This window comes from Myotis lucifugus, unplaced genomic scaffold, assembly GCF_000147115.1.
Source record: "Myotis lucifugus unplaced genomic scaffold, Myoluc2.0 scaffold_521, whole genome shotgun sequence".
NCBI lineage: Eukaryota > Metazoa > Chordata > Mammalia > Chiroptera > Vespertilionidae > Myotis > Myotis lucifugus.
Window position 1 is genome coordinate 169026 of NW_005871569.1, and position 19424 is coordinate 188449.

Here is a 19424-nt window from a genome sequence, read left to right on the forward strand (position 1 = left end):
GCTCTTCCCAAAAGAGCCCAAATGTGGCCCCTGAAAATGGTTCACTATTCACTTGACCCAGAAAACCCCACAAAATCATGCAAATCAAGAGGTTCAAATCTTCGTGTTCACTTTAAGAACACTCGTGAAACTGCCCAGGCCATCAAGGGTATGCATGTCTAAAAAGTCACCAAGTATCTGAGGATGTCACTTTACAGGAGCAACAGGTGTCATTCCATCATTACAATACCTACCTGGGCTGCTAGGTATGCCCAGGCCAAACAGTGGGGCTGGACACAGAGTCGGTGGCCCAAAAAGAGTGCTGATTTTTGCTACACACGCTTAAAATGCAGAGAGCTTAACTTAAGGGTTTAGCTGTAGACTCTCTGGTCACTGAGCACATCCAAGTGAACAAAGTCCCCAAGATGTGGCATAGAATTTGCAAGCGCTCATGGCGGATTACCCCCCACATGAGATCTCCATGCCACCTGGAGGTGACAGTACAGAAAAGGACCAGATGGTTCCTAAACCAGAAGAAGAGGTTGCACAGAAGAAAAACGTTCCCAGAAGAAAGTGAGGAAACAAAAACGTAAGACCCGGGAGTAAATTTAGCATAAAATAAGTACCAATGAAAGTTTTGGTGGTGTTTTTTTTTAAAGAATGTGTGGTCCTAGCTGCTTTGGCTCAGTGGCTAGAGTGTCAGCCTGTGGACTGAAGGGTCCTCAGTTCAGTTCCAATCAAGGGCATGCACCTAAGTTGTAGGCTCAGTCTCTGGCCCTGGTTAGGGCTTGTGTGGGAGGCAACCAATCAATGTGTCTCTCTCACTTCGATGTTCCTTTCTGTCTCTCCCCCTCCCTTCCACTCTCTAAAAATCAATGGAAAAATATCCTTGGGTGAGGATTAACAAAAAAAAGAAAGAATAATGTGGGGTGGGACACAGACATTTAGTCTTGCGTAGGGATTTGAGTTGGGGAGAGAATTGTAGAGAAAAAGTAAGACATTATAGGTCAGATGTGATTTTTTATTCTGTATTTCTCCACCACCAGATTCTGAAGATCTAGACCAACAGGCTACCCAGTGCTTTGTGGAGAGAGAGAACCAGAGCCCGGAAGGTGAGGGCATTTGTGTCATGGGGATGCTGTACACAGCAGGAGCAGGGAGATTACACTGGTGGTCCTTGAAGGGTGTGAGGCTGGCCTAGGCAGGGCAGGAGACTGAGAATGGCCTGGAGTTCTGTGCTGAGGCCACCTTTTCCTGTGCAGCAGTCCCGAGCATGGAGGATGAGCCCACCCAGGCCTTCCTGTTTACTCCACCCCAAGAGTCTGGCCCTTCCCATTGCAGCTTCCAGGCCTCAGGTATAAGAAACTCCCCTCCTCTGTGCCCCTAACTTTGCCTCCTGTTTTCTCTCTATACATGTTTCTTTCATATTACTTTATTTTTTTGCTGATGTTTCTCCATCTTACTAAGGGAAGAAAGTCATATTTAGTTAGACCCATAGAGCAACTTGTCTACCATAACTTTTACACTTGATCTTAGCCCAAAGACCAAGAAGCGTTCTGTAGCATAGTTTTTAAGAGGCTGCTGTGAGAGCTTTTATATGAAGTATGGTCTTACTTTTTGAAACAAGCATTAAAAGTTACAACTATCCTCCTTACTCGTAGCTTTTTATAAATAGCCCATATAGATTTATTGTTGATGAATTTACCTTAATTCTTTCTCAACCTGTTACCTTCTCTCTCTCTTTCTCCCTCCCTCTCTCTCTCTCTCTCTCTCTCTCTAACTCTCTACTTCCAGGTGCCCTGGATGAGCCTTGGGAAGTCTTGGCTACACAGCCATTCTGTCTAAGAGAATCTGAGGCCTCTGAGACCCAGCCCATTGCTACCCACCTGGAGGCCCATGGATCTTGCCCCTTGTCACCCAGACTAACACCTCAAGACCAACATCTGGAAAACCCATTTCACGCAGAGCCATTGGGGATTCAAGGCGGAGGGTTGCAGACTTCGGAGAAAGGCATGGGTACAACAAGAGAAGCAGCAGAGAGGGTGACCCCAAAGAGAGAACCATTAGAGAGGGAAACTAAAAAACTGCCACCTGCAGGGTCAAGAGAAGATGTGATGGGAGAGGAAGAATTAACCAGGGTGATGAAGGACAGGGAACAAAAGCAGGTGTTAGCTAGAGACACTCGGAGACAAGAGTCCAATAAAACTGGAAAGTGCAAGTATGGAAAGGGATATAGAGAGTTTGAAGGTAGAAATTGAGACACCCAAGGAACTACAAGAGGTGGTAAAGCAGTCTTTTGCAAGAGAAGTATTTAAGAAGGAAGCAGGGAAACTAGCACCAGAGAAAGATTGTGAGCCAGGTAGGTTAGAAGTCAACATATCCAAAGTAATACTGGAAGGAGGCGCACAGACAGGGGGGACAGAGAGGGAGCCAGGACCAGAAAGGGCAGCCCTCCAGTCCAACACTGGACCCTGAAGGAGGGGCAGGGGACCTTGTGGACTATCATTAGCCCTGATAGCGTCTAGGAGCCAGTCAGGTGGAGGAAGGTAAGTCCCAGGAGGCAGCAGAGAGGTGAGTGAAGGCAGAGGGGAAGACCCACCCAGGTGTTAACAAAGCCTTATGATAACCCCTAAGTAACTGCCTGCTTGGACCTCAGCCACACTTGTCTTTACTTTCTGTCTAGGACCCCTGAATTGCAAGATGTCCCCGGCTGAGAAGGCTTCTAGGGTGAGAGCTGCTTTCTCTACCTCCCCTCCACTGCCCCTTACCAGACCTTGCTTTCACCTGCTCTGCCCCATCTTCTCCACTCTCGTCATTTCCACCACTCTCAGTTGGCTTCTGGCCCTTTACATTGGCACCTGTTGTTTTCCATCTGTCTGTTCCCAGCTCTGTTTCCCTCTCCCTGACTCAGAAAGAACATCCCTTTCTTCATGTCCCTTCCCTCTTTTCCCAACCACCCATCGTCCATATATTGACAGCACTATCCTGGCCTTACGGGGAGAGGTCAGTGGGAAGAAGTCCCAGTCTAATGGAAGATGGTCAGAGACAGAAAGAGAAGTGCCAGTGAGCGTACTTCCACTGTAACAAGTATTGAGAACGGTGTCCAGTCCCCTCTCCCTCTCTCACGTGCTTCTATTTCTCCCCAGGGTGATCCAGGATCCCTAGATGTTTGTCTGCCTCCAGCAGTCCCTGAAGCCTCAGCCCCAGTCCAAAACTCCCTCATCCCTCAGAGTCAAAAACATCTTGCTTCTCAGCCTCTCTTTGCTCCATCTCCACCTTTAGAGTCGCCCATTCCCAGCTCCAGGCAAAATGGGAGTCAGGAAGCTCTGGAGAATCCCTTGTCCTCAGAGCTGGACCCTCTTCATGCAAAATCCAAATGCAGGCCCCAGGGGTGCTCCAGGATGACACCCTCTCCAGCTTCTATAGCCCCTGAGCTCCACCCTGCCACCTCCAGAGAGCAGCCTGTCCCCCCCGAGCCCGCATCTCGGGCCTCGCGGGGCAGGACACACAGGGCCTCTGTCAAGACCCCTGAACCGACTGTCCCCACAGACCAGCCTGTCCCCCCTGAGCCCACATCTCGGACCACACGGGGCAGGACACATAGGGCCTCTGTCAAGACCCCTGAACCGACTGTCCCCACAGCCCCTGACCTTGAACCTCTGACCTCTACAGACCAGCCTGTCACCCCTGAGCCCACATCTCGGGGCAGGACACATAGGGCCTCTGTCAGGACCCCTGAACCGACTGTCCCCACAGACCAGCCTGTCCCCCCTGAGCCCACATCTCGGGCCACACGGGGCAGGACACATAGGGCCTCTGTCAAGACCCCTGAACCGACTGTCCCCACAGCCCCTGACCTTGAACCTCCGACCCCTACAGACCAGCCTGTCACCCCCAAGGCCATAGCTCAGGGTGGTCGGAGCAGGACACTGAGGTCTACAAGAAGTGCTGTGCCAGTTCCTACCACCCCTGAATCCCAGTCTCCTTTCCCCACAGACCAGCCTATTCCCCCTGAGCCCATCCCTCAAGCCAATTGTAGCAGGAGGCCAAGGGTCGCTAGGCAGCCCCTCGCAGCTCCCATTGTCTATGAACCCTGCTCTGCACCCCTTGAACCTAACGCCTGGTCCTCAAGGAGCCAAAGGCGAGGAGCAGTGAGAGCAACCAAGTCCCTTAGGACCATTCCTGAGCCTGCCTTTGCCCAGCTTCCTGGGGCTCCCACTCATGCTCTCCAGATCCAAAAGGTAGAGGCAACAGGTGGATATGAGTTCAGCCCAGGGTCCCCGCCTAAGGCCTTTCAAAACCACAAGAAGCCTTCAGATACTGTGCATTCACCCCCACTTCCAAAACGGCTGCGAAGAGAAGTCCCTCAGAAGACAGTGGTCCTCAAGGAAGAAGAGGAAGAGAAGCCAGGGAAGGAAGAGGTGAGGAGAAGGCTGGGGCTGCGAGCTGGGAAGGGGCTGGGGGCTCAGAAGTTCCCACCAGGATCCTTCTCAATTCCAGGATGTGGTGATGCCAGGACCAGGCAAGAGAGAGAGAGACCAGGCTGAGGAAGAGCCCAAAGGAATGCCAGTCCGCAGCCTCCGACGGACTAAACCTAGCCATGAGTCCGCAGCCCCCAAAGTAGGAGAGAAGGGTCCTGGGGCTTCATGGGAGCAGATGTGGGGATGGGCGGGGACTGGGGCCTTGGGAGATAGGCACTGGTGCAAGGCTTGCTGTGACCAACGTAGGCCCATCCCCTCCACAGGTGCTCTTCACAGGAGTGGTGGATGCCCGTGGAGAGCAGGCAGTGCTGGCCCTGGGGGGAAGCCTGGCCAGCTCAGTGGCAGAGGCGTCCCACCTGGTGACTGATCGAATCTGCCGGACAGTCAAGTTCCTGTGTGCCCTAGGGCGGGGGATCCCTATCCTCTCCCTGGACTGGCTGTACCAGGTGAGAGGCCAGGAGATGGTGGCAGACCAATAGAGAAAGTGGCGGGAGGAAGAGGGGTGCAGGAAGACCAGGGTGAATGAGCGGAAGCCTTCATTCAAAAACACTTTGTGAGCCCCCTGTAAATGCTAGGCTTTGATACTGACTGCTGCCACCCTTAGTCCCGCAAGGCCGGTTGCTTCTTGCCCCCGGATGACTATGTGGTGACTGATCCTGAGCAGGAAAAGAACTTTGGCTTCAGCCTCCGTGACTCCCTGAGCCGGGCTCGTGAGCGAAGGCTGCTAGAGGTGAGGGACTGTCTTCCTCCGCATGCTCTAGCCCTCCCTCCAGAAGTTTCCCAGCAGCGCATGGCTTCAGTGCAGCTCTCCACTGGCTCCACCATTTCCTTCCTCCTAGGGCTATGAGATTCATGTGACCCCTGGAGTCCAGCCACCCCCACCTCAGATGGGAGAGATCATCAGCTGCTGTGGAGGCACTGTCCTACCCAGCATGCCCCGCTCCTACAAGGTATAGGGGAGTGTGTTCTTTATCTGGGGAGTTCAGGTGGGAACACTGTAGTGAGAGGGCTGGGGGAAGACCTATGGTACAGAAAGGGATAGGAGCCCAGCCAGTGTGGCCCAGTGGTTGAGCATCGACCTATAAACCAGGAGGTCAGGGTTCAATTCCCAGTCAGGGCATATTCCCAGGTTGCAGGCTCAATCCCCAGTGTGGGGCATGCAGGAGGCAGCCAGTCAGTGATTCTCATCATTGATGTTTCTATCTCTTTTTCCCTCTCCCTTCAATAATATTTTTTTTTTAAAAGGGAGAGGGAGCCCTAACCGGTTTGGCTCAGTGAATAGACGTTGGCCTGCGGACTGAAAGGCCCCAGGTTCGATTCCGGTCAAGGGCATGTACCTTGGTTGCGGGCACATCCCCAGTAGGAGGTGTGCAGGAGGCAGCTGATCGATGTTTCTAACTCTCTATCCCTCTCCCTTCCTCTCTGTAACAGATCAATAAAATATATTTTTTAAAAAAAAGGGAGAGGGAGATAGGAATGGCAGAGGAGTTCTGCTGATACCTGCTGGATTTTGTTTTAATTTGCATTTTATTTTTTTAAATATGTTTTTGTTGATTTTTTTCTTTTTTAATTTTGTATAATTTCCTGGATTAGTGTAATAGCTTATTTTTTTAGAGCGAATCATCGATTGGCTGCCTCCTGCACACCCCACATTGGGGATTGAGCCAGCAACCCGGGCATGTGCCCTGACCGAGAATTGAATAGGTCAATGATCAATCACTGAGCCACATCGATCCGGCCTTTTTTTTATTCCTCACCGGAGGATATTTGGATATTTTTTCCATTGAGTGGAAGGAAGGAAGGAAGGAAGGGCGGGTGGTGGGGGGGTGGAGAGAGAGAGAGAGAAACATTGATGACACATCAATTGGTTGCCTCCCGAATGAACCCCAACCAGGACCAGGGATTGAACCACAACCAATGTATGTACCCTTGACTGGGAATCAAACCCGAGACCCTTTGGTCCTTGGGCCAACGCTCAACCAAACTGGCCAGGGCCCACCCCACCTTTTTATGCCATTGACTTTCTGCAGAAACTAGGTCAGTTGTCCTTTAGAATGTTCCTCAGGCTGGATTCTTCTGTTTGCTCCCTGGTTGTACCACTTACCTTATTCTCTATCTTCTATTATTTCATGTAAACGATAATCAGTTTTAAAAGCTTGAATAAATTCAGGTTCCACATTTCTGGCAAGAGCACGTCACAGACAACGTAGTGTACTTTATGTGGCATCGTATCCAGAGCTCCTGTCTTAGTGATGCCTGGACTGATGAGTGGGTCCTAAACCTACTTCTAGGGTTCTTTTCCCCTGACTTTCTGCCTCTACTGTGTGTCCTCCCAGCCTCAGAGAGTTGTGATCACGTGCTCCCAGGACGCCCCTCGATGCACCACGCCTTTTCGGGTTGGGCTGCCCATCCTCTCCCCGGAGTTCCTGCTGACAGGAGTGCTGAAGCAGGAAGCCAAGCCAGAGGCCTTTGTTCTCTCCACTTTGGAAATGGCATCCCCCTGAAAACCCCTCCCCAGTACCCTTTTTCTTCCCAGATCAATAAACAGAAAACATTGGGGAGAAGAACTTAGGGCTTTAGGAAGGATTGGGGTGTACTGATCTGATTTGTCTTGAAAAGGCTTATAGGAAAACAAAGATAGGGAGGTTGGGAGCCACAGATACCTTAAGTGTGCTCATCTTTAGGTGGACTGAGGTACCTACTGCTCAGTGCCCTGCCTCCCATTCGGAAGCCATCTCACTTTTCTTTGTTATTGGAATTCTTACTTATCCTCCAAAACATAGTAGAAACAATTTCAATGCCAGAAACTTGAAGGGATGCTTGGAGTGAGTAAGTTTGAGGGTGGTTATGGAATGCTACGAAAAGATTTACCTCTCTCCTGGCCCCATCTTGTTAGAAGATCCTTTAGCTTGGACTTTGAGCAAGTCTCTGCACTTTTTCAGGCCTGCTTTTCCAGTATGTATCAAATTAGAGCTTAGGCTTAAACTTTATGATAAATAAATATTCACTCTGTGCCTTATGGTGTAGTGCAGTTTTTGTTTTTGTTTTTTATCCTCACCCAAGGATATGTTTTTCTATTGGTTTGAGAGAGAGAGTGAAAACATCCATGTGAGAAAGAAACATTGATCAGTACGTCCCAACCGCGGGGCGGGGGAGGGGGTTGAACCCACAACCTTTTGGTGTACAGGATGACACTCCAACCAACTCTGCCATCTGGCCAGGGCAGTGTAGTTGTTATTTTTTAATATGCCATTCCTTAAATTTAAGTTTAAAAGGTTGATTACAAGGATATGGAGAAATTGGAACCCTTATACATTGCTGGCAGGAAAATAGAATGGTTCAGCCGTTGTGGTAAACAGTTTGATGGTTTCTCAAAAAGTTAAATATATAGTTGCCAAATGACCCAGCAATTCCACTTGTAGGTATATATCTGAATTAAAATAGATGTTCACAAATACTTGTACACAAATGTTCATATAAACTCTTTTCAATAGAGCCAAAAGTTAAAAACAAATGTTCCAAATTGTGGCATACCCATACAATGGATTATTACTCAGCCACGAAAAGAATTGAAATACTGATTTATACCACAGTGCTTTGAGGATGAACCTTCAAAGCATGTTACGTGAAAGAAGCCAGACACAAAAGGTCACATGGTCTGATTTCACTTACAAAATACCCAGAATAGATAAATCCGTGGAGATAAGGAGTAGATTGGTGGTGCTGGGCCAGCATGGCTCAGTGGTTGAGCATCGACCTATGAACCAGGAGGTCCCAGTTCAATTCCCGGTGAGGGCACATGCCCAGATTGCAGGTTCAATCCCCGTTGTGGGGTGTACAGGAGGCAGCTGATCAATGATTCTCTTCATTGATGTTTCTATCTCTCCCTCTCCCTTCCTCTCTGAAATCAATAAAAATATGTGTGTTTTTTAAAGTAGATTGGTGGTTGCAGGGGCTGGAGGGAAGGGAGATGGAGAGTGATTGCTCGCGGGCACAGGTTTATGTGGTAAGCAGGTAAGCATGCTTTGGAATTAGACAATTGGTGGTTGCACGTTGTGAATGTACTAAATGCCACTGGGTTGTTCTCTTTAAAATGGTTAATTTTAGGTGCATTTCACTTGAATAAAAAAATTTTTGTTGATTAGTTTTGTGCATTTTTCTGCAGGTAAGTTATACCTAAGTTTGGAAAACTTTGGTATAGTAGAAATAGCATAAGCTTTGCTGAACACTGCTGGCTTTTAAGTATACCTAATCTCTTAATGTAATATATTAAGCACGGCTGTATTAGGTGTGGCACATGTAAGATCCAAATAAATATTAGTCCCATTGCACAACTCAAAGCCTCACTGTGTGAAATTCTGTTCTCAAGGTTCAGGGGATTCCTCTCTATAGCCCCATTTAGCATTCCCACTTCATTAAGTGCCTCCATTTAAAATTGTAGAGAATCTTAAACGTCAGTGAATCCTAAGCTTGTAGCACATTGTGTAATGTGTCTCTATCAGTCAGGGTCCTGGCGGGAAACCATAGCACAGTCAAATAGGGATAATTTGGGGAGCGTTGAACAAAGTGAAAATTACAAAGAATTAGGCGGAGATGAGAGAAATGACAAAGAATAAAGCAGCGCCCCAGTGCCCACAGGTCTGTGATGACCCCTCTAAGCCCAAAGGAAGAAAGGAGGGAGCAGTTCTAGGGAGAGCGCTCCCTCGGTAAACACGGAGGTGCATTGATGTCGTCCATTCAGGGCACTTCCTGAAGCAGAAAGGGCGGAGAGTGAGTGTGGAAGGAAAACAAGATGTCTGGTACGGTACACCTCAGTTCTCCAACTTACTTTGTTTTGGAAGGTTGTTCGAGAAGCAATTTGTTTGAAAACCAAATCATTTTGCCGGAACCGGTTTGGCTCAGTGGATAGAGCGTCGGCCTGCAGACTGAAAGGTCCCAGGTTCGATTCCGGTCGAGGGCATGTACCTGGGTTGCGGGCACATCCCCAGTAGGAGATGTGCAGGAGGCAGCTGATCGATGTTTCTCTCTCATCGATGTTTCTAACTCTCTATCTCTCTCCCTTCCTCTCTGTAAAAAATCAATAAAATATATTAAAAAAAAAAAAAAGAAAACCAAATCATTTTTTCCCATTAGAGATAATGTAAATTGAATTAATCTGTTCCAGACCCCCAAATGATTCCCTGTTATAACCTTTCTTATATACAGTACCTGTCTAACATAGTGTTTAATCTATAAATAAACACTTTAAAAACAAAAAGGACCCTATCCATTTTGGCTCAAGGGATGAAGTGTCAGCCTGTGGACTGAAGGGTCCCGGTTTCGATTCCGGTCAAGGGCACATGCCCTGGTTGTGGGCTCAATCCCCAGTAGGGAGGCATGCAGGAGGCAGCCAATCAATGATTCTCTCTTTTGATGTTTCACTCTCCCTCCCTCTGAAATCAATAAAAATATATTTTAAAAAATAAAAAGAAGCCTGGCAGGGATGGCTCAGTGGTTGTGCATCAACCTATGAACCAGGAGGTCACAGTTCAATTCTTGGTCAAGGTACATGACCGGGTTGTGGGCTTGATCCCAAGTGTGGGGCATGCAGGAGGCAGCCGATCAGTGATTCTGTCTCATCATTGATGTTTCTATTTCTCCCTCTCCCTCTGAAATCAATAAAGATATGTTTAAATATATATTAAAAAAGGAAAGGAAGTGTAGAGTAAAAAATGAAAATTTAGGTACACACTAGAACTTACCTTGAATGCTGAGAGCTACTATGACTGAATATGGAGGAGGGTGTTGTTGTTGGAAGAGGAGTTCCCTTCCATAAACACGTCAGGGAGCTATTCTTCTGGGGTTCTTTCTCTTTCGTCTCTGCTCCACTAAAACTTGCTTCAGGCTCACTGGGCCTCTGTCTCACTAAAAACCTACCCAATGATTGTTTTTGCCTGCGTTTTAACATTTGCCTGAAGTGAAACACTGCATTGTCATTGAACAAGTTTATTGCTCGGTGTGCTACTTCTTTGTCAGGGTAATATTTCTCAATGAAACTTTGCATTTCTCCCCATTTCCCAAGCATTCCCTTGATAAGTGAAGTAGGAATATCCTCCCTTCCCTCCTCTGAAGAGTGCTCCTCAGCTGCTGGCTGTTGCTGCTCCTTCTGAAGGTCTTGGAGCTCCTCAGTGGTCAGCTCAGTGTTGTGGTCCTCCACCAACTCCTCCACATCATCATCATCCACCTCCAAGCCCATGGACTTGCCCAGAGACACAATGTCCTCCACAACAGACACAGGCTTGTCCTCACAGCCCTCACAGGCTCTGTCGGCAACAGACTCGGGCCACAGTTTCTTCCAGGCCGACTGCAGGGTCCTGGAACACACTCCCCCCCACGCTTCATCTATGAGCCTCAAGCAAGTGAGGATATTAAAATGTTCCTTCCAGAACTCCCGGAGGTTAAATTAGTTTCAGAGGTCACCTCAAAACACCTCTGGAACAGTGCTTTGGTGTAGAGTTTCTTAAAGTTAGAAATGACCTGCTGGTCCATGGGCTGGATGAGCGGAGTTATGTTAGGTGGCAAGAACCTCACAGTGATGAAGCTGTGCTCCTCCATCAGCTCGGCCTCCAAGCCTGGAGGGTGGGCAGGAGCCTTGTCCATGACAAGAAGTGCCCTGAGTGGCAACTGTTTTTCCCAGAGGTATTTCTTCACACTTGGGGCAAACACTTCATGAATCCACTCAATAAAAAATCGCCTGGTTACCCACGCTTTGCTGTTAGCCCTCCACATCACATTCCACTTGTTTGGATTTCTGTGCCTTTTTTTTTTTTTTTTTTTTGAGAATTAAGTTGTGTTATTCCTTTGTAAGAAATTTACCAAGAATAGTTTGAACAGTGTCTGCTACCTTCTCATATAACGCACAGCAGGGAGTGAGCCATCTCTATGCCTTGGCAGATTCCATACTCCTAAGTTTCCATCCGTTTCCTACATTTTATCCTTTCACTTTCACTGTCATGAAAGACCTCCAAGAATTCCTTTAATGTGAAATGTTTTCCTGGCATCATTTTCCCTGGGACATCTTCAGCGTTTCATCATGGCCACATCCTCATTTATGTCTATAATTTCATCTTACAAACCTCTCGCTGCAGATCTAGAATCTCTTGAATGACAGCAGTATCAATATTCCACAGTCAGCCATTTCGCCTACAACTCCATTGACATTCTATTCATTTATTTTTATACCTCTCTTAAATTTTTATTGTTGAAAGTATTACATATATCTCCCTTTTTCCCCCATTGACCCCGTCCCACCCCAGGCCTTCAGCACTCTATTGTCTGTGCCCATGGGTTATGCATATATGCATACAAGGTCTTTGGTTGATTACCTTCCACCCACCCACCCACCCTCTCCCACCCTCGCTCTGAGATTCCACACTCTGTTCCATGTTCCCATGTCTCTAGATCCACTCTGTTCATCAGTTTATGTTGTTCATTAGATTCCACATATGAGTGAGATCATGTGGTACTTGTCTTTCTCTGACTGACTTATTTCACTTAGCGTGATACTCTCCAGGTCCCTCCATGTTGTCTCAAAGGGTAAGAGATCCTTCTCTTTTACTGCTGCATAGTATTCCATGGTGTAGATGTACCACAGCTTTTGTATCCACTCACCTACTGATGGGTACGTGGGCTGTTTCCAGAATTAGCTATTGTAAATTGTGCTGCTATGAACATAGGGGTGCATACATTCTTTCTGATTGCTGTTTCAGGTTTTTTAGGCTATATTCCTAGAAGTGGGGTCACTGGGTCAGATGGCAGTTCCATATTTAATTTTTTGAGGAAACTCCATACTGTTTTCCATAATGGCTGCACCAGTCTGCATTCCCACCAGCAGTGCAGGAGGGTTAACTTTCTCCACATCCTCGCCAGCACTTGTCATTTGTTGATTTGTTGATGATAGCCATTCTGACAGGTGTGAGGTGGTACCTCAGTGTCATTTTAATTTGCATCTCTGATGATCAGTGACTGAGCATTTTTTCATATGTTTCTTGACCATCTGTATGTCTACTTTGGAGAAGTGTCTATTTAGGTCCTTTGCCCATTTTTTTTTATTAAATCTTTATTGTTCAGATTATTAGTTGTTCCTCTTTTTTCCCCCCATAGCTCCCCTCCACCCGGTTCCCACCCCACCCTCTGCCCTCCCCCCCCACCACAGTCCTCATCCATAGGTGTACGATTTTTATCCAGTCTCTTCCCGCACCCCCCACACCCCTTTCCCCCTGAGAATCGTCAGTCCACTCCCTTTCTATGCCCCTGATTCTATTATATTCACCAGTTTATTCTGTTCATCAGATTATTCACTTGATTTTTAGATTCACTTGTTGATAGATATGTATTTGTTGTTCATAATTTTTATCTTTACCTTTTTCTTCTTCTTCCTCTTCTTAAAGAATACCTTTCAGCATTTCATATAATACTGGTTTGGTGGTGATGAACTCCTTTAGCTTTTTCTTATCTGTGAAGCTTTTTATCTGACCTTCAATTCTGAATGATAGCTTTGCTGGATAAAGTAATCTTGGTTGTAGGTTCTTGGCATTCATCACTTTGAATATTTCTTGCCACTCCCTTCTGGCCTGCAAAGTTTCTGTTGAGAAATCAGCTGACAGTTGTATGGGTACTCCCTTGTAGGTAACTGACTGTCTTTCTCTTGCTGCTTTTAAGATTCTCTCTTTGTCTTTTGCTCTTGGCATTTTAATTATGATGTGTCTTGGTGTGGTCCTCTTTGGATTCCTTTTGTTTGGGGTTCTCTGCGCTTCCTGGACTTGTAAGTCTTTTTCTTTCACCAGGTAGGGGAAGTTTTCTGTCATTATTTCTTCCAATAGGTTTTCAATATCTTGCTCTCTCTCTTCTTCTGGCACCCCCATAATTCAGATGTTGGTTCGCTTGAAGTTGTCCCAGAGGCTCCTTACACTATCTTCATATTTTTGGATTCTTTTTTCCTTTTGCTTTTTCGGTTGGGTGTTTTTTCCTTCTTCGTATTTCAAATCTTTGACTTGATTCTTGTGATCCTCTAATCTGCTGTTGGATCTCTGTATATTATTCTTTATTTCAGTCAGTGTATGCTTAATTTCTAATTGGTCCTTTTTTATATCCTCAAGGGTCTCACTAGATTTATCAAGGGTCTCACTAAATTTATCGGCAGTTTCTAGAAAATTCTTGAAAAGCCTTATAACAGTGGTTTTGAACTCTATATCCTGTAGTTTGCTTTCCTCCATTTCTGTCATTTGTGACCTGTTTCTTTGTCTCCGCATTTTTTATGCTTCCCAGTGTTGGTAGAGTGGCTTTGTGTGCTAGGTGTCCTATAGGGCCCAGTGGCTCAGCCTCCCTAATTACCTGAGGTGGACGCTCTTGGTGCACCCCTTTGTGGGCTTTGTGCACAGTCTTGTTGTAGATAAGTCTTGATTATTGTAGGTATCACTGGGAGGAATTGACCTCCAGGCCAATTGGCTGTGAGGACCAGCTGTGTCTACACTGGGAGAACTTCTGTGCTGGAGGCACCCTTATGAAGCAAGACTTGCTTCAGTGGGGCTTTGGTGTTCACTGAGTCTGCCCCCTGAGTGTGTCCCTTATGGGGAATTGTAATTGGATGGTCCCACTATGACCACTGGGTACACTGGCTCTTGGATCTAAGGAGGTGCCAATTCAGCCTCTGCCTGAGGCTACCCAGCAGGAGCTACGAAGAGATCTGCAGATTCCCCTTCCTTGTTTGGGGTTTGGAGGTGCCCAAATGAGGCCCAGCTGTGAAGCAATGCAAGCTGCTGTAGGGCCTTGGGCCTTCTCTTGGAAGTTCTGGGTCTGTCTGGCCCAGCTGCAGTCTGTTAGGTAATTTTCAGATTGCAAAGGGCCAGGGCATTCATATGCAAAAGCCTCTGCCACAGCCTGGGTGGGGCAGGGTCTCAGGGAATCAACAGGGCGGAGCAAACAGCTATGGCTGATCCTCAGCCCTGCCCCAAGGGGCCCCGCATCTCAGTGTCCCGGTAATCGCTGCAAGGACTTCTGAGAGAAAGCCGCCCTCAAGTTCTGAGTTCTGCCTGCTGCCAGACAGTCCAGTTTCTCCCCGTATGAGTCTGGGTCCACAGAGACTCACCCGGAACTGGAGTTCAGAGCAGTCGGGGGCTCGTGACTCCCTCCCGATTCAAAAAGACAGCAGCGTCCTCAGTTGCCAGCCCTTCCCGTGTGGGCCTCTGTACCTCTGCACTTTACTTCCATACCTCCTCTGAGTCTCAGTGTGCTCCTCTCCTTCCTTCCAGTTGTAGAATTTCCACTCAGCCAGCCTTCCTGTCGTTCTGGATGATGTCCGTTTTGTCTTTTAGTTGTATTCCTGAATTTGTTGTGGGAGGCAGCAATTTCCGGTGTCTACCTATGCCGCCATCTTGGTTTTTCCCTCCTACCCTATGTCTTTTTATTGGAGCATTTAATCCATTTACATTTAAGGTTATTATTTTTTAAAAATATATATCGTTATCAATTTCAGAGAAGAATGGAGAGAGAGAGAGAGAGAGAGAGAGAGAGAGAGAGAGAGAGAGAGAAACATAAATCGGTTGCCTCCTCCATGCCCCACATTGGGGATTAGGCCCAAAACCCGGGCATGTGTCCCAACTAGGAATCGAACCATGACCTCCTGGTTCATAAGTCAACACTCAACCACTGAACCACGCTGGCTGGGTTAAGGTTATTTTTGATAGGTACTTATTTATTGCCATTTTAATTCTGTATGCCTATGTTTCTCTTTCTGTCTTCTCATTGCAGCAGTCCCTTTAGCATTTCTTACAGTGCTTGTTTGGTGGTGATAAACTCATTTAGCCTTCTTTTTGTCTGGAAGCTCTTCATTTCACCATCTATTTTGAATGATAGCCTTGCTGGATATAATAATTTTGACTTCAGATCCTTGCTTTCCATTACCTTGAGTACTTCATGCCAATCCCTTTGGCCTGTAGCGTTTCTGATGAGAAATCACATGACAGCCTGATGGAAGCTCCTTTGTAGGTAGCAGTTTGCTTTTCTCTTGCTGCCTTTAACATTCCCTCTTTGTCTTACTTTTTGTCATTTTAATTATGATGTGTCTGGGTGTGGGCCTGTTTGGGTTCTTCTTGCTTGGGACTCCCTGTGCCTCCTGAACTTCTGACTTTTTCCTTCCCCAGGTCATGAAGTTTTCTGCCATTATTTTTTTAAACATGTTCTCTATCCCTTTCTCCCTCTGCCTCTTCTGGCACACCTACTATGTGAATATTGTTATGTTCCATGTTGTCCCACAGCTCCCTTAAGGTGTCCTTCTGTTTTTATAATTTTTTTTTCTTTTTGGTTCTCTGATTGAGTGATTTTTTTTACCCTGTCTTCTGATTCTCTGATCCGATCCTCAGCTTCCCCTAATCTGCTGTGTATTCCTTTCAATGTGTTCTTTATTTGTGCTATCACATTCTTTATTTCTGTTTTCATAGTTACTATATCTTTCTAATGCTGTTGAGCATCTTTACCCTCATTATTCTGAACTCTATATCAGATAAATTTCTTTTTTTTTTCTTTTTTTTTTAATTAAATTTTTATTGTTCAGATTACATTTGTTCCTCTTTCCCCCCCCCATAACTCCCCTCCTTCCAGTTCCCGCCCCACCCTCCACCCTCACTTCCCACCCACTGTCCTCATCCATAGGTGCACGATTTTTGTCCAGTCTCTTCCCGAATCTCCCATTCCCCTTTCCCCCCCAAGAATAGTCAGTCCATTCCCTTTCTATGTCCCTGATTCAATATAATCACCAGTTCATTCTGTACATCAGATTATTTATTCACTTGATTCTTAGATTCACTTGTTGATAGATGCATGTTTGTTGTTCACAATTTGTATCTTTACCTTTTTCTTCTTCCTCTTCTTAAAGGATACCTTTCAGTCTTTCGTGTAATACTGGTTTAGTGGTGATGAACTCCTTTAGCTTTTCCTTATCTGTGAAGCTCTTTATCTGACCTTCAATTCTGAATGATAGCTTTGCTGGATAAAGTAATCTTGGTTGTAGGTTCTTGGCATTCATCACTTTGAATATTTCTTGCCATTCCCTTCTGGCCTGCAAAGTTTCTGTTGAGAAATCAGCTGACAGTCGTATGGGTATTCCCTTGTAGGTAACTGAGTCTCTTTCTCTTGCTGCTTTTAAGATTCTCTCTTTGTCTTTTGCTCTTGGCATTTTAATGATGATGTGTCTTGGTGTGGTCCTCTTTGGATTCCTTTTGTTTGGGGTTCTCTGCGCTTCTTGGACCTGTAAGTCCATTTCTTTCACCAGGTGGGGGAAGTTTTCTGCCATTATTTCTTGAAATAGGTTTTCAATATCTTGCTGTCTCTCATCTTCTGGCACCCCAATAATTCTGATATTAGTCCGCTTGAAGCTGTCCCAGAGGCTCCTTACACTATCTTCACACTTTCGGATTCTTTTTTCATTTTGCTTTTCCAGTTGGGTGTTTTTTGTCGAATCTTTGGTTTGATTCTTGTGCTCCTCTGGTCTGCTATTGGGTATAATATTCTTTATTTCAGTCCGTGTATGCTTACTTTCTAATTTCTTTATCGTAGCATCGAGGGTCTCATTATTTTTCGTGAGGCTCTGCTCAAGTTTATAGCAAGCCCTCAAAATTGCGATTCTTAGCTCCATATCCTCCATTTCTGTCATGTTTTTTTGTCTCCGCATCTTTTATGCTTTCTTGGTGCACCCCCTTGTGGTCTTTGTGCGCAGTCTTCTTCTAGCCAAGCCTTAATTGTTGTAGTTAACACTAGAGGGATTTGACCACCAGGCCGACTGGCTGTAGGAATCAGCTGTGTGGAAAACGTCTGTCTTCTGGGGAGGCGCTAATCCAGCCTTTGCCTGAGGCGATCGGCAAATGGCTGTGCGCAGGGCTTGGGTGGGGCGGGATCAACAGGGCGGGGGGAGGGAGCCGCAATGGCTGCTCTCAGTCCGTCCCCAGGGGCTCTGCCTCTCTGTCCCAGCAACCACTGCAAACCTCGGAGGGACCGTAGCCAGACAGTCCCCTAGAGACTCGCCCGGATCTGTAGCCCAGAGTCTGAGACTCACTCCTGATTGAAAACGACAACCGCGCCCTCAGCCACCAGCCCGCTTTGCGCGCGCACCACCATACCTTTAAATTTTCCACACTGCGCCTCCTCTGGGCCTCGTAATGCTGTTGTTTTTCCTTCTAGTTGAAGAGTCTCTCCTCAGCCAGCCTTCCTGTGGTTCTGGTTGATGTCCGTTCCGTCTTTTAGTTGTATTTTTGAAGTGGTTGTTTACAGCGGCAGTCTCCGGTGTTTACCTATGCCGCCATCTTCGATTCTCCCCAGATAAATTTCTTATCTCCATTCCATTTATCACTTCTTCTGAAGACTTCTCTTGTTCTTTCCTTTGGGGATTTTTCTTTGTCTCATCCTTTTGGCTGACAGTTTGGGTTTGTGAATAGTCACAAACTATTTGGGTTTGTATTATCTAGATTTGCTATGCCTCTCAATCTCTAGTGCAGGGCAGTGTCAAATGTTGTTTCTGCCTAATTATATTAGGTAAAGACTCAAAGCCTCCAGAGACTGCCTGTGCCTGCAGACTGATAGGATTCAGTCTTTTTTTTTTTTTAATATATTTTATTGATTTTTTACAGAGAGGAAGGGAGAGAGATAGAGAGCCAGAAATATCGATGAGAGAGAAACATCGATCAGCTGCCTCCTGCACATCTCCCACTGGGGATGTGCCCGCAACCCAGGTACATGCCCCTGACCGGAATCGAACCCGGGACCTTTCATTCCGCAAGCCGACGCTCCATCCACTGAGCCAAACCGGTTTCAGCAGGATTCAGTCTTGAGTAGCCCTCAGGCAATCGTCCACAGATTTGGGGAGAATGTTTCCAACTGGGTGGGGCAATTGCTTCTGCCTGGAGGCTAATTGTTACGCTCAATCTCTTAGTGTGCCTCAGAAAATCGACACCATGGGGCAAGGTATTTTCCAATAGGGTGGGTCAACTGTCTTCCCCCAGGCAAAACCACCTGGATAGCAAAAGTCTGCATGATAAGGAAGACCTCTGCAGCGTGAGGCTTTTGACTCAGCACAGGAAACCAGGGTGTCTGCGTTCTGAGCTCTAACCCCAGAACCCCCAACCCTGGCTTCTGTTCACACAGCTCCAGTCCACTCTGCCCTCCCTCTGCTAGAGCACAATGTGAGTGGCTACACACAAAAATTTGTGCATTGGCCCTTTAAGAGCGTGCCTGCATTTTCAGCCATCTCTCCCTGGCAAACAGCAATCCTGTTGCTTTTCACAGCCAGATGTTATGTGCGTACCTTTCTCAGTTTTGGTGCTCCTTGCTCGGGTGTTCAGTTTGGGGATTAGACCTCAGAGTTCTCAGTGGCAACCCCCCACAGCTGAGATATTTCTCCAGAACTTCAGCTAGGTCTGTGGGAGCTCTCTAGCCCTTTCGTGTCTCCCCCTTCCTACCAGTCTCTGTGCGGTCTCCACTTTCTGTCCTTGGTCATCAGGGTTCTCTCCAGCGAGTCTTCAGTTGATTATTCAGGATTTTTGTTTGTATTTTAGTTGTCATTCCAGTTTGGTTTTGGGAACATGTCTGTGTAGCATCCACTTACTCTGCCACCAGTTTTTATCACTAACCTCAACTTGTTTTTCATGACATTATTTTTCTTGAAATTTGTGGGTTTTCAGAATGGTTAGCCAGTGATAGCATTTCAGAGGCAATGATATGCAAAAAAGCAAAGAGAACCCTTACAAACATCTGAGCCCTGCTAGATCTTGGACTCCTCATTCTACAAAACTGAGAAATAAATGTATTGCTTAAGTCACCCAGCTTATTGTACTTTGTTATAGCATCCCTGAGCAGAAAAAAAAATGGCTTACAAGGTAATATACTTAACAGAAAGTAAACTGCAAAAAATACCTTCACAGTAAACATAAAATTGAC

The 19424-nt window shown here is 46.5% G+C and overlaps 1 protein-coding gene across 7 annotated transcripts in view; it reads left to right on the plus strand.

Moving 5' to 3' along the window:
• MDC1 (mediator of DNA damage checkpoint 1) overlaps positions 1-7479 on the plus strand; it is an 11842-nt gene extending 4363 nt beyond the window's left edge. For 2 of the 7 annotated variants that reach the window (XM_023745187.1, XM_023745190.1), the window contains exons 6-15: positions 1026-1091; positions 1242-1334; positions 1774-1995; positions 2663-2706; positions 3126-4400; positions 4480-4599; positions 4724-4906; positions 5065-5190; positions 5300-5410; positions 6797-7479. In XM_023745187.1, the coding sequence (XP_023600955.1) occupies positions 1026-1091; positions 1242-1334; positions 1774-1995; positions 2663-2706; positions 3126-4400; positions 4480-4599; positions 4724-4906; positions 5065-5190; positions 5300-5410; positions 6797-6964 (2408 nt within the window). In that variant the 3' untranslated portion in view covers positions 6965-7479. The remainder of the gene's footprint in view (positions 1-1025; positions 1092-1241; positions 1335-1773; positions 1996-2662; positions 2707-3125; positions 4401-4479; positions 4600-4723; positions 4907-5064; positions 5191-5299; positions 5411-6796) is intronic. The other 5 variants (XM_023745193.1, XM_014446282.2, XM_023745188.1 and 2 more) reach the window with 5 other exon arrangements.
• Positions 7480-19424: the final 11945 nt, after the last annotated feature.